The sequence below is a fragment of the Gopherus evgoodei genome, chromosome 2 (genome assembly GCF_007399415.2).
Source record: "Gopherus evgoodei ecotype Sinaloan lineage chromosome 2, rGopEvg1_v1.p, whole genome shotgun sequence".
Taxonomy (NCBI): Eukaryota; Metazoa; Chordata; order Testudines; family Testudinidae; genus Gopherus; species Gopherus evgoodei.
The window spans coordinates 103,446,575-103,459,382 of record NC_044323.1 but is presented as its reverse complement, the minus strand read 5'-3'; the positions used below and the strand labels follow the sequence as shown (position 1 = coordinate 103,459,382).

Below are 12,808 nucleotides of genomic sequence, written 5' to 3'. Positions count from 1 at the left end.
GCTGGCTGAAGTGTCAAGCTCTTAATAAGCATCCTGATGCTTTCGGTTTCTTTTCCCTTCTGCTGGTTTCCTTTAAAACCAGTGCGTAGAGAGAGGATATTTCCAGCCTGAGAAGTCGTGAATCATATTTACAAATCTCCAATAACACATCTTTGAAAAGCAGTCTGACAAAATGAGACTTGTCATATAAATAACCATAAATTGCAAATAGAGAGTTAAGACCTCAGCATCAGGCACTGCCAAGGCTGGTATTATGAAATCATTAGAAAATCAAATTGTAAGTCCCTCATTTTAGAGTTCATCTTGAAACTTTGTTCCTTTCTTTCTAATACTGCTCATTTCTTTTCAAAATACCCTGAGCTTTTCAACTTTTTAATTGTCTTCATTTCTTTATTTCCATTCCTTGTGTTATTGTGCAGTTTCTGTGGCATGTGCAGATCTGGCATCCATTTCCACTGTGCCCTTTCAACTAAATTCCTTCTCTATGCTTTTAAGTTTTTAACTCAATTTTTTTTCCCCTTTGTTTATACAGTGCAGCCTTGTTTTCCCTTGCCAACCTAGCCCCACCCTTAACCCCCCTCTCTATTACAAGTACTTGTGAATATATTTTTCAGCTGTAGCTTCAGTACAGTACAGTAGATTTTTAGAAGTGTGTGTTTGTGGTGGTGTGGAATAAACTGTCTTTGCCTTTCCAAACTCTTGTCATGGGGGAGAGATTGTGTTGGGGGGCGGGGGCAGGGGATCCCGCACATTGATATATAAAATTATTCAGACATGGAACAGTCCTGTGTTTAATGTTCAAACCTCTAGTTTCATAGGTAAAGCAAAACCTTGGAAAAAGTGTCTCCGGTGTTGCATGCTGCCTTCTATGTTCTGCACTATTTTCTTTGCCCTTCTTATATGCACTTACATTTCCCAATGAACCTTACTCCCCTCGTTTGTAATATGAATTATCTTTCTGTTAAGTCACAGTTCTGGGAGTCCAGAGCATTGGATACTATTCCTGGCTCTATCACTGATTTATTGTGACACCTTGAGCAAGTCTCTGAACCACTGGTGTCTTAGTTTCCCTATCTGTCGAATGAGGATAATCACCCATACCTTACATGGCTGTGAGGCTCAATTAATTAAAGTGTCTTGAGACTACGTGTGTGGAAAGTGCTATAGAAGTGTCAGGTTTTGTTGTCTTGGTGAAGATGATGATTATTTATTGCTATTAAAGATTGTTGCTAAAGACTGGAATAAAGGCATTGTGCAATGAAATGTTTTTAAGGCATAAGGGAATGATTTGATGTTGACATTTTCTTTTTGAACAGCCCTTCTGCAACTGAATGCCACTGGGTAGAAAGCAACGCTAAGTCCACCGCTTCACCCCAGCTCACAGCAGGCCTACAGGGGAACATCAGGCCTACAGGAAATTACCTTGTGTCCTCAGAATTTTCAAGCCCCATTCAGGACAGCTCGCTCTTGTCCCATTTCCAATCCCCAGGATTGCAAGTCATCTCTTTGAACAGCCGAGAGGATTCGTCCTTAGACCAGCAACAAGAACCTGCTGCCTGTCCCAGTGCCCGAGCCTACCTGAACTATGGTGGGACCAGCGTAAACAGTAGCCCACCACTGGAGGAGAAACAGTCTGTTTTCATGGCCAATACTAGCAGCTCTCCCAAAACTATGAGCTCACCACTGACAAGTGCAGCAGACAATGGCTTTTTGGCCCACAACTTGCTTACAATGGCCTCTAGACACAATAGCCAGAGCAGCACAATTCAACAGCACCATGGAATGAACCTGCACCCACAGCCACCTCTTCCAGAGAAGAAGAGGACTTCTGAAGGAGACCGTTCTTTTGGCTCCATCTCTCCTTCTTCAAGTGGCTTCTCCAGCCCTCATAGTGGGAGCACAATCAGCATTCCATTCCCAAATGTCCTTCCAGACTTTTCAAAAGTTTTAAGCACTTCCCCTTTGCCAGGTACGTTTTATGCCGGGACGTATTTATAGTTAAACTGGCACTTTTATATGAGTGTGGGAACAGGGTGGGATGTTAGATACTTTATAAAACAGTGGATGTTCAATAGCGAATGAAGTGAATGTTTGTAGTAAGAGGAGACACTTCACTGATTTTAGATGTATTGTTTCTAAAGACAAAACTCCACAGTGCTCTCTCTTTTTTGGGTGTGTCAGTCAAATGCAGCCCTCTTTCTGCTGCCAGCCCACAAGTAAGTGGTGACTGGGCCAATTCCTCTTAATAACGGCTGGCTTTGTTATGCATCCTTGCTAGGCTCATGGCAAGAATACTTTGAATGTGGCTGTTTGTCTTCTGGTCTGTGTTCAGACTTAGCTAGGCCTTACTGAGGAGCTGGATGTTTAATATAGCTTTATAACTCTGAGTTTTCATATTTTATAGCTTGTGAGAAATGGAACTTTAAATACACTGGTCAAAGTATCATGTGATGTATGTTTTATTTCTCAGAGCAGCTTCAGAACTACCCCAGACTACTAGTTTAATTATGGGGTTCCTCTCCCCCTACCTCCTGTGGTTGAACTCTGAATTCCCAAATTAATCAGCACCTCACTGTCCGAAGTGAGAGCTAACAGCAGGACATGCCCGTTGCTGTTATGGTGTATATTTATTTTTTTAAATTTTCTTTTACCTTTTATTTAACAGAAAACCCAGGCGATAAACACGTGACCGTAAAATTTGTCCAGGATACATCCAAGTTCTGGTACAAGCCAGATATTTCAAGAGAACAAGGTATACCAAATATCATCTGCTGCGGGGTATTCAGCTGCAGAAGGGCTGTTCAGGAGTGCTCTGTATAAATTTCTCGTGTCTGGAGTCTAGATTTCTTACACAGAAATGTAAAAATAATTCTGGCCTTAGCAATAGGAGGACTTGAGGCCCTTAGGCAAAATACCCAGTTTAGTAGGAGGACTGAATTTGTAGGCTTGTTAAATAACCCTTGAGAAAGTGACAAAGAACTTTGGTTTTCATTTGGGCCAGATCTTCAGCCCCTCTGGAATGACCCACAGGGGTCATAATGGCAGCAGCTGAAGATTTTCCCTAGGGGAATTAAGGACTGGCATATCCAGCCCCTCCAGTCTCTTCTCCCTGGCACTAGGCAACTTTCCAGGGCATGCTGGAGGAATGCAGAGGGGAGGAAAGTACAATGTGCTCTGGTGATCCTAAGGGGTTCGTTATTCACCAGTAGAAGTTATCCTAAGCCTCCTCTAACTTGCACTGACAGGACAATTTGACCTCCAGGATCTGGAGAGGCAGGGCAAAAAGCTACCTATAGTCTCCTCAGGTAACTGAGGGCTCATCTGACATGGAGTCAGCCCTATGTCTTTTAAGTGTATGTGAATTTAATGCTAACAGGTCAGAGAACTGTTACTGAAAACCAAATATAATGCAGATGAAGCTTCTCCCATGCAGATCTACCAAGATACCTCAGCCACTGCCTGCAGCTGTTACAGTTGGTTTTCATAGCTAACTGCCAGTTGTCAGTAGTTCTGTACTTCCTACGCTCATTCCACAAGTTACAGTTTTTAGTGCCTTAACTGTATCTCTGCTTTGTACAATGGGGAGGGGAAATGGAAAGTATTTTCCCTGGGTATCAGCAGGATAGGGACATCTAAAAAATGATAAACTATCCAGAATAAGAAACGTCTCTGAAAGTTGGCAGTCTGGAATTCTGCAACTCCTGTCCCAGGAGGTCTGTATTAATCCTTCATATAAATAAACTATAATCCTCTGGGGAGTATTTATATAAATATATATAATTTTTACATGCATGTGTATTCCAAAAAAAACCCTCCACCTCACTTATGTCACTCTGAGACATAAGACCAGCCATGCTGGGTCAGACCAATGGTCCATCTAGCCCAGTAGCCTGTCTTCTGACACTGGCCAGTGCCAGATGCTTCAGAGGAAATGAACAGAAAAGGGCAATTATCAATTGATCCATCTCCTGTTGTCTGGTCACAGCATCTGGCAGTCAGAGGCTTCACCTGAGTACATATAGATGCAGCACCCAGAGAATTATAATTTAGTGATGTTTAAGATTAATATAGGTTGCCTCAAACTTGCTACAGAATTTCAGGCTGCAGAACTTGGAGAAGTTTATAATTCTAACAGTTTATTATGTATTTGGATGTCCCTGGGTGGTTGTTCCCCAAAGAAAACTCCCATTTCCATTTTACAGTCACACACAGAGTTAAGGCAATATAATAATAAATATATTACGTTCTCTCTTTCTCTCTTTGCAATAGCACTTACAGTGTGCTGTGTGCTTTACAAACAGCGGCTATATGAGAAGACAATCCGTGCATGCATACAAATAAATTGTAACATTCAATTAGTATAGTCCTGTTTAATGGAATATGACAGCTATATGACTGATCCAGATCAGGGCTGCATGTCAGATAGCAAAAATGAGGCCGTTGGAATCAGACATAATTTTTATAGTCAAAGTATAGTCTTCTCTGATTGGAAGGCCTCTAACATTGTCCCACTGAACCACAGTCAACATAGCCTTCAGCTATTGGCAAATGATGAATTGCTGAATCTGTCTAGTGCATACTTTCTGAGACTGTGAGGTTGTCTGCAGCTTCTTACAGTGCAGCTAAAAGCACAAGCACAGGGGAAAAGAAGATAGTAAAAAACAGAAGATTTACACTTCTTGGGTTTAGGATTTACTAGTCCAGGACCTATTAGTGAATTGAATGTTCAAAGGATGACTTGACTTGTTGAGCCCAAAGAGGAAAGGAATAAAACTAACAGGCTGCTGCTTGCACAAGTTAAAAATATGTTTCCCAGTAGTTTAATATTCACATTTGTCCATCCAATATAATCTCTCTTCTCCTTTTTAAAAATACCAACATTATGGGAGGTATGGGTGTTTGTTTTCCTTTGACAGAGGGAGAAATCCTGTGACAGATGGAAACAGTGATTTAGTATGTGGTTAGAAGGATTAGGCAAACACTCTCTTGAATTGCAGTTTTGCATATTCACCATATTAGCCTCAACACATATTAGTGCAGTAATCTATTCATTTTCTCTCCTCTCCACCCACCTCCATGTTTACATCTTTTTATAGATGAGAAGTGCAGTAACTCCTCCGTTAACAATAAGTTTCTGAAAAATGTGACTTTATGTTCCTGAAAAATGTGCCTTTAAGCGAAACGATGTTAAGCGAATCCAATTTCCCCATAAGAATTAATGTAAATAGGGGAGGTTAGATTCCAAGGAATTTTTTTTGTTTTTTGCCAGACAAAAGGCATTATATACATTCTAAACAATTTTAAACAAACAATTTAATACAGGTATTGAACAGGCTGGCAGCCCCCCATCAGCTCCCCTATGCCCCCTCCCACCCCCCATGCTTCCTGCCCGCCAGTGGACCCTGCAGATCAACACCTTCCCCCACCCTCCACTTGGCTGTCTTGTTGGTAGATGATGACAAATGTGTGTTTGTTGTTGGGGCTATGTAGAAGTGAAAGCAGTGTTTTCTAGTCACGCTGACTATTGCAGCCATACTCCCAGTTACACTTTTTAACAAGCAAACAAAATAGCTTCAGGAATCAACTTTTACTCTTTGCCTAAAAGCACATGCATGCTGGGACAGAGCGTTGGAGAAGGAAGGTGCTGGCTTTTCTTTGATTGCAGGGAATTGTGAACATGTTAGTGCATGTTCAGTCCAGGTACAGTGTTTGCCAATTTGCCAGCCGCTGTTTGCTGAGTTGTCTCCGAATTGGTGTCTCAAAGGCAGAAAGAGAAGATGATTCTGTCTCTTAAAGGATGTTTTCCTGTAAAGCCTTTACCATTTTTGCAAATAGTTTTAATAGTAACATACTCTATATCAAGGTTTGAAATCAGTGTTGCCAGCCTGAAAGTGTGCCCCACCCCAAAAAAGAGATCTGTGGTTTTGATTCTGCCTGGTCTCTACTACATAATATTTGCCTGTCTCACATGTATATTATGGGGATCAGTTAATTTATGTGTATACAGTGCTTTAAACATGTAAAACATTGTGGGTGAGATTGTGAGCCCTTTAGGATACACATGTAGTAAGGTTTTATTCAGTATGAGCAAGGGGTTCACAATCTGGTGCTATCTGCACATTTTATAGATACCAAAATCATATCCAGAGTTAGGATCCAAGGTTTTTATTTTGTTCCAGGGCAGTGGGGAGGGAGACAAAAGAACCTGGCATTCTTTACTAGTGCTTTAAATGAGGATTTGGAACAGTACCTTTATATTTATTACTTGAACTGAAACACTTTTTTCTCAATCTCCGAATCCTTTGCAGCCATTGCCGTTCTGAAGGACAAGGAACCAGGGTCGTTCATTGTTCGAGACAGCCATTCTTTCAGGGGAGCCTATGGCCTGGCAATGAAAGTTGCTATACCTCCTCCTTCAGTGCTGCAGTTAAACAAGAAAGGTACTGTATGACTCCCATCTTTACTTTGTCGCATAGAGTGTACAAGATCTAACTACTATATAGAATTCAGAGAAATCCCCTCACCTCCATAATTTTCAAGAGGTGCAATTCTGAGTCGATCAAATCGGAAGTCTCAATTTGGATTCCTTGCAGTGTGAATAAGAATTTCTCCCAATGGGATTACGGAACATGTTTGTGTCGTGCTTGGTAGTTTCATACACAGGTTTGTAATTATATACACAGCTTGGATGTGCATGTACTGTACAATGTTGTCAGAACAGGAATCCAGCACCAACTCACTATCTGAGCCTCCTTGGTTATTAGAAGTCTGGTTTTGATCTAAGGCTCAGTGTGATGCCAAATACCACCATGCACAACTTTTGCCTTGATGGAAGATGGAACTTTTTTGGCCTGGGAATTTGTTTTGAGACAACAGTACATCAGAAATAAATCTGAGAAAAATTAGCGTAGCTAAACAAGAAGCAGTGTGGCAGATATGTTCCCTCAGGCTCCTGTACTGTAACATATAACTTATATCTGTCAGTCCTGATGGGAAAAATGAAAAGAGCATATGGAATGCATCAGGCAGCGTATGGAAACTCGAGGCAGTGTCTAAGACGTGTTCTTGGCTCTGATCATGCCTACTGACCTCCTTGCTGCTACTTTTCTATTTCAGAACCCTTTGTATCTATTGATAAATGTTGCCCAGGGAGGTAAAGAACTGCAGGAAATTAGATTGACTGAAAAACATTAGCTGTTAATGTCTGTTTGGGGCGTTTCTGTCCTTTGTTCCTTCATCCAATTATTTCAAGTGCACTTTTGGTCTGGTGCTTGGATTTCATTATTCCAGATTTAAAAGGAGCATAGGAACATAGGAATTGCCTCACTGGATCAGATCGAAGGCCTGTATAGTTCAATATCCTGCCTCTGATAATGACAGTACCAGATGCTTCTGAACAAGGTATAAGAACCCTGGAGTGGAATAGACAGATGTGGGATAATGTTTTCCCCACATTCGTGCTGATCTTTAATAATTAGAGATTGGCACATATCCTGAAATATGAGGTTTAATATACCTTTCAAAATTTTATCATTAATATAACTCTGATAAACATATTTTTAAAATCCTTTTTTTAAAAATGTGTCTAAGTTTTTGGCCTCAACAGCTTCCTATGGCAATGAGTCTAATTACATGATGGATAAAATTTATTTTCTTTTCTAAGGTTTGGATTTGCCACATTTTAATTTAATTCAAAGTCGCCTTCTTCTTATGTTTGAGTCAGGAAGAACAGTATTTCTTGATCTACCTTCTCAATAGTCTTCAGTATTTTATTCACTTCCAAAACATCACCACTTATTCATCTTGTTGCTAAAAGAAACAATCCCAATCTTTTCAGTTTCTCTTCCTTGTAATTTTTTCCAGGCCTTTGATTATTCTTGTTACCCTTCTCTGACCCCCTCTAATTCTGTGAGATGGGGTAATCAGGACTGCACATAGCATTCCAGATGAAGCCACACCATTGATTTATATAGCAACATTATAACATTCTCCATATTATTCTCTATTCCATTAATTATGTATCCTAATACCTTGTTTGCTTTGGTGACCCCACTGAGCTGCACACTGAGTAGTGGTCTCCATTGTCTACAATGACACCTAAATCCCTTACTTGAGTTGATACAGTTACTTTAGAACCCTGTAAGCCATATGGAGTTTCCCTCCAATTTACACTTTCTGTTTATTGACATTGAACTCCATTTACCATCGTGTTCCCTGTTCACCTAGCTTGTTTAGTTCCTCATAGTCCTCTCCAATCCTGACTAACCTAAATAACCTTGTGTTGTCTGAAACCTCACTACTGCTCCTCCTTTCCTAGATCTTCAATAAATATGTGAAACAATACAAGACTTAGTACAGAACCTTGAGGCACCCTCTGCTGTTAACCTTTTGTCTTGAGGAAAATTTACCTTTATTCCTCTTTGTTTTCTGTCACCTAACAGCAGCTTAACAGCCACATTGGTCTTGTCTGTGCTAGACACTGAAGCTCCACTGGTGATCGCAAAACTGAGAACTCTAATGAAAGCTGGCTGTGGGTATTTTAGCCATCATGTTGTCTAACTTGAACCTGAGAAGTCCTACATGATGTGGTAGTTCAAATACCGGTGGCCACTGGCAACTTGTCTACCGTAGCTAAGTTGCTAACACTGGTTGAGCTGCACCAATGGTACCAATAGTGGGAAACTTTAAAAAGCCTATTGTAGACAGAACCAATGGATGTCTCCTGCTCTTACATAAACTGGAGTTGCCAGCTCTTGTCATTAGTGAGTACCTCAGAATTTCTGACCTTGTTTCTTCCATATTTCCTTTTCATAGCTGCTATTGCTTTTTTTGTCTTGACTTGATTTCCAGACCCACCTATTTCTTCCCTTACTTTCGGGAGAAAAAGAAACAACTAGCTGGGTTTTTTTGACCTAGTGGTTCCTATAAAATGTTGGGACACATCCTGGATGTTTTGGACACTGGTACCCATCTAGGTGTCAATTGGAGGCAGAGTTCTTACACGCCAGAAGTGATTATCTGTAGATAACGTGCTATACGGTGCCTGTTTCATTGTGGATGGTGATACAGCAGTAGAATAGCTAGTGCACTGTCTGAATGCTATGTATTGAGCATTCACTTGTTCTAGGGAAGGCAGCTATCATAAACACCTTCTAATCTGTGACCCCCTCCCCCATCTCTTATTCATTGGCGTACTTCGTGTGTTTGTTTTTCTTTTTTCCACAGCTGGGGATTTGTCAAATGAGCTTGTCAGGCATTTTCTGATTGAATGCACCCATAAAGGAGTGCGATTGAAAGGATGTCCAAATGAGCCATATTTTGGTAAGTGCTATACATCAACAGGACATGAAAAATGAGGATATTTTACATACAGCCAGACTGCTTCATAGCATAGAATGGAATGGAACATGAGAGGAAATGTCACACAAAGATTGTGAGATGGTTTCTGCAGGAACCTATTCTAGTATTGTCATGATAATGGCCTTCTATATCAATCTATATGACCATATAGAAAAAAAGCACATTGTAGTAGAGGACATTCCAGCTAGAGCAGAGGTGGGCAAACTATGGCCTGTGGGCCACATCTGGCCCGCAGGACCCTCCTGCCCAGCCCCTGAGTTCCTGGCCTGGGAGGCTAACCCGTGGCCCCATCCCTGCTATTCCCGCTCCCCGCAGCCTCAGCTCACTGCACCGCTGGCGCGATGCTCTGGACGGTAGGGCTGCAGAGCCATGGCCTGAGCCGGTGCTCTGTGCTACATGGTGGCATGGCTGGCTTCAGCTGGGCAGCACAGCTGCCTGTCCCGGTGCTTTGGGCATGATTTAACTTGGGATACCATGCAGATAGCCTCACCTCGGGAGGTGGGAAATTCCTCTGGCTGTTCTTTTTACCAGTAAAACACAAATTGACTTGACTGCCTAGTGGTTAAAGCAGGGGACCAGAAGTTAGGACTCTTGAGTTATTTTCCCAGCTTTTCCACTGCCTACGGTGTGACGGTGGGCAGATTGCTTAGCTTATCTGTTCTTACCTGCCTCTTATGAGTGTTGAGACTTAATAAGGTAATATTTGTAAAGCACATTATCATTGTCATCTTTCTCTTTAAAGTAAACTAGTATTTAATAAGTGGGGGGAGGGACTTCAGTTCATGTAAAAGGAGTTAGACACAAGAAATGATGAGAAGATGGATTTTTAAAAAATTACCAAAAAAGGTAGTTGTTAACGTGTCTTAGGAGCCAAAGGGAAAAATGTTTTTAAGAGTTTTCTTGAGCCTGTAAACTATTGAAAAGCAAACATACCTTGTAAGCATTCTTTTTGTGCACAAAAAGTAATCTTGCCTGTCTTGTTCTTTTAACCACAGGGAGTTTGACAGCTTTGGTGTATCAACATTCCATTACTCCTCTGGCATTACCCTGCAAACTACTCATCCCAGACAGAGGTATGCTAGTCAAAATTCAAGGTAAAAGTGATATGCAACCAGGGATCCACTTCAAAATAGCGATATCTGAAGGCAGGTGAACATGTCAAGGTAAAGATCAGAACAAGAATGCATAGGAAAGAATGTCAGACAGTTGTTGCCAAGCAGCTTTTGTCCAAGCTGCAGTTCAGAACTGATTAGTACTGTGATGTCCCAGTAATAAGCATATATAACTCATGGTGATTAGCACTGCAATCCAATATTTTTAAAAAAATGTATTTTGCAGATTTGACATCACACCCAGGTATAGTTAGATTCAACCAATCTTTACTCAAGCATAGGTAGCAAGAGTTCTCTAAGGGGGGGAAAGTAGGATTTTTAAAAAAGCAGATACTTTAGAGTGTAGTTGAGGGAAAGAAACAGCAGTTTATGCAGGTCTGAATATTGCAATAAATAAATATTGAAAAGCACGAGGATTATGGGACTATAATTCTATTTTGGGTTGTGGTGACTCCATAAACTTCTCAAACACATCAAGAAAAAGCTTCTGTGTATTTTTGGCCATAATTCAGTTGTCTGTTTATTCTCCCCTATAAAGTAAACACCAGATGTATTACTGACTGTTAAACATTCTTGCGGTTTTCCATTGAACTCCTAAACTTTTCTACTCCTAAAGGCTGTATGTCTGTACTCTAACATAGCATTCGAAATATGTAAGTCCATGAAATATCTGAATGGAGACATTTAATCACAATAACATACCGCGGAAGAATGTGGATCAGAGATCTGTCTTTAGATATATGGATAGAAAAACCACTGTGATGGGTGCGCTCGCGCCACCTTTCCTTGTCAGATAAAATCGGAAGTTCCTTTGCTTCTAGCAGAAAGTTCAGGGTTGAAACGTTTGTCTTTTTGCCCTGGACGAACCTACTGTAGTGAAATGAATGGATCTAGTCTGATACAATCAAGCCTTTTAATATAAAGATGGAATTAAAGCATGAACTGTTTGTGGTTTCTTATTCTGGTCCTGATTCATACAGCACTAAACGTGTACTAAACTGTAAGCTTGTGAGTAGTCTGATGGTAAGCAGTGAATCAGGGCCTCTGTTTTCCTTGATCATACTGAAAGAGAAACCATGTCGTACCCACATACAGCCTCAAATATTGGTTCTATACAAACTTTTACAAGACTGAAAAATCATCATGTGTCTGAGGAGTGTTTTTTTTTGTTTGTTTTTTGTTTTCAATTCTAGCGGAAAGATTCTAAAACAAACCTTCCAGTGCTGTATTTACAGCCTACACATTGCACCATTTGGGGATGCCATGAGTATTTGCAAATGTAGATTCAGAAGCTGACACAAGCAAAATGAAATTGACTAGATCAGTTTTACTGATCAGGTTGCAATGTGTTATGCTAAAGTGATTAGTATAAATGATAGTTCTTTAAATTAATTTTAAAATTATAAGAGGATTTTTTTGTAACATGAGTGAGGAAATAGGTTAATTAAAAAAGCATTTTGACATGATGATGTCTCTTTCAGCCATAATACATAACTAATCTGTGGTTAGCACAAAACCACAGGGTTATAAGTGCTCTGCTACTGGCACCCAAAAAAATTGTGCAGCACAGTAATCACACATCATGGATGGTCTTGTGCACTGCAGGATTTTTTAATGTTTCTGGTGAAGAATCCGGTATATGAGGTCATAATTTCAAGACCTCGACTCCTATTTGAGACTGACCTCTCAGTCCAAGTCACAATAAAAATGTGTGTGATGGTTCATATTTGCAGATCCCTTGGAGGAGATTGCAGAAACAGCTCCACAGACTGCTGCAAACTCGGCAGCAGAGCTCCTAAAGCAGGGTGCAGGTTAGTACATTTCTCTTCCATTTGATGAAATTACAGTTGTTACCAAATGTACATTACAAACAGGAGGGAAAAAAAACAGGAGGCTGAGGATGAAAAAAGGAATTGGGTAAATTAAAATGCCATTGAGAAGTATGTAATGAGCCGGATCTGTTCATGTCAGTGAGGTGCAATGTTGCTCTATAGAGCCTGGCCCACAGAGTGAAGGATGTGCTATTACTGCCAGTGAAGTGATGGAGAACTGTGCTAAAGGACCAGGTTTTTAGTCCTGTGCCGTGTGTGTTTGTGACTGTCTGCAGCACATAGATTTGGAAAATTAGTAGCCAAACCTAAAAATGTTCATTCTTCACCGGAGACAATATGATTCAAAGAAATGAAGTATCTGATTCCTTGGTCATCCTGTTTTATTGTTAAGGGCCCTTATTCTTTGCTGTGATGCAGCAGCTCCCTGCCACCCTAGCCAAATAAAACCATCTCTTAGGGCTTGTCTGCATCACAAAGTTGCAGCGCTGGTGAGGGGGTTACAGC

General features: G+C 40.7%; 1 protein-coding gene across 6 annotated transcripts in view; it reads left to right on the top strand.

The window, feature by feature from the left end:
* Nucleotides 1-12,808, top strand: part of TNS3 (tensin 3) — a 438,738-nt gene that overhangs the window by 414,964 nt on the left and 10,966 nt on the right. For all 6 annotated transcript variants that reach the window (XM_030551450.1, XM_030551451.1, XM_030551449.1 and 3 more), the window contains 6 exons: nucleotides 1,317-1,969; nucleotides 2,666-2,752; nucleotides 6,309-6,440; nucleotides 9,226-9,321; nucleotides 10,356-10,433; nucleotides 12,206-12,283. In XM_030551450.1, the coding sequence (XP_030407310.1) occupies nucleotides 1,317-1,969; nucleotides 2,666-2,752; nucleotides 6,309-6,440; nucleotides 9,226-9,321; nucleotides 10,356-10,433; nucleotides 12,206-12,283 (1,124 nt within the window). The remainder of the gene's footprint in view (nucleotides 1-1,316; nucleotides 1,970-2,665; nucleotides 2,753-6,308; nucleotides 6,441-9,225; nucleotides 9,322-10,355; nucleotides 10,434-12,205; nucleotides 12,284-12,808) is intronic.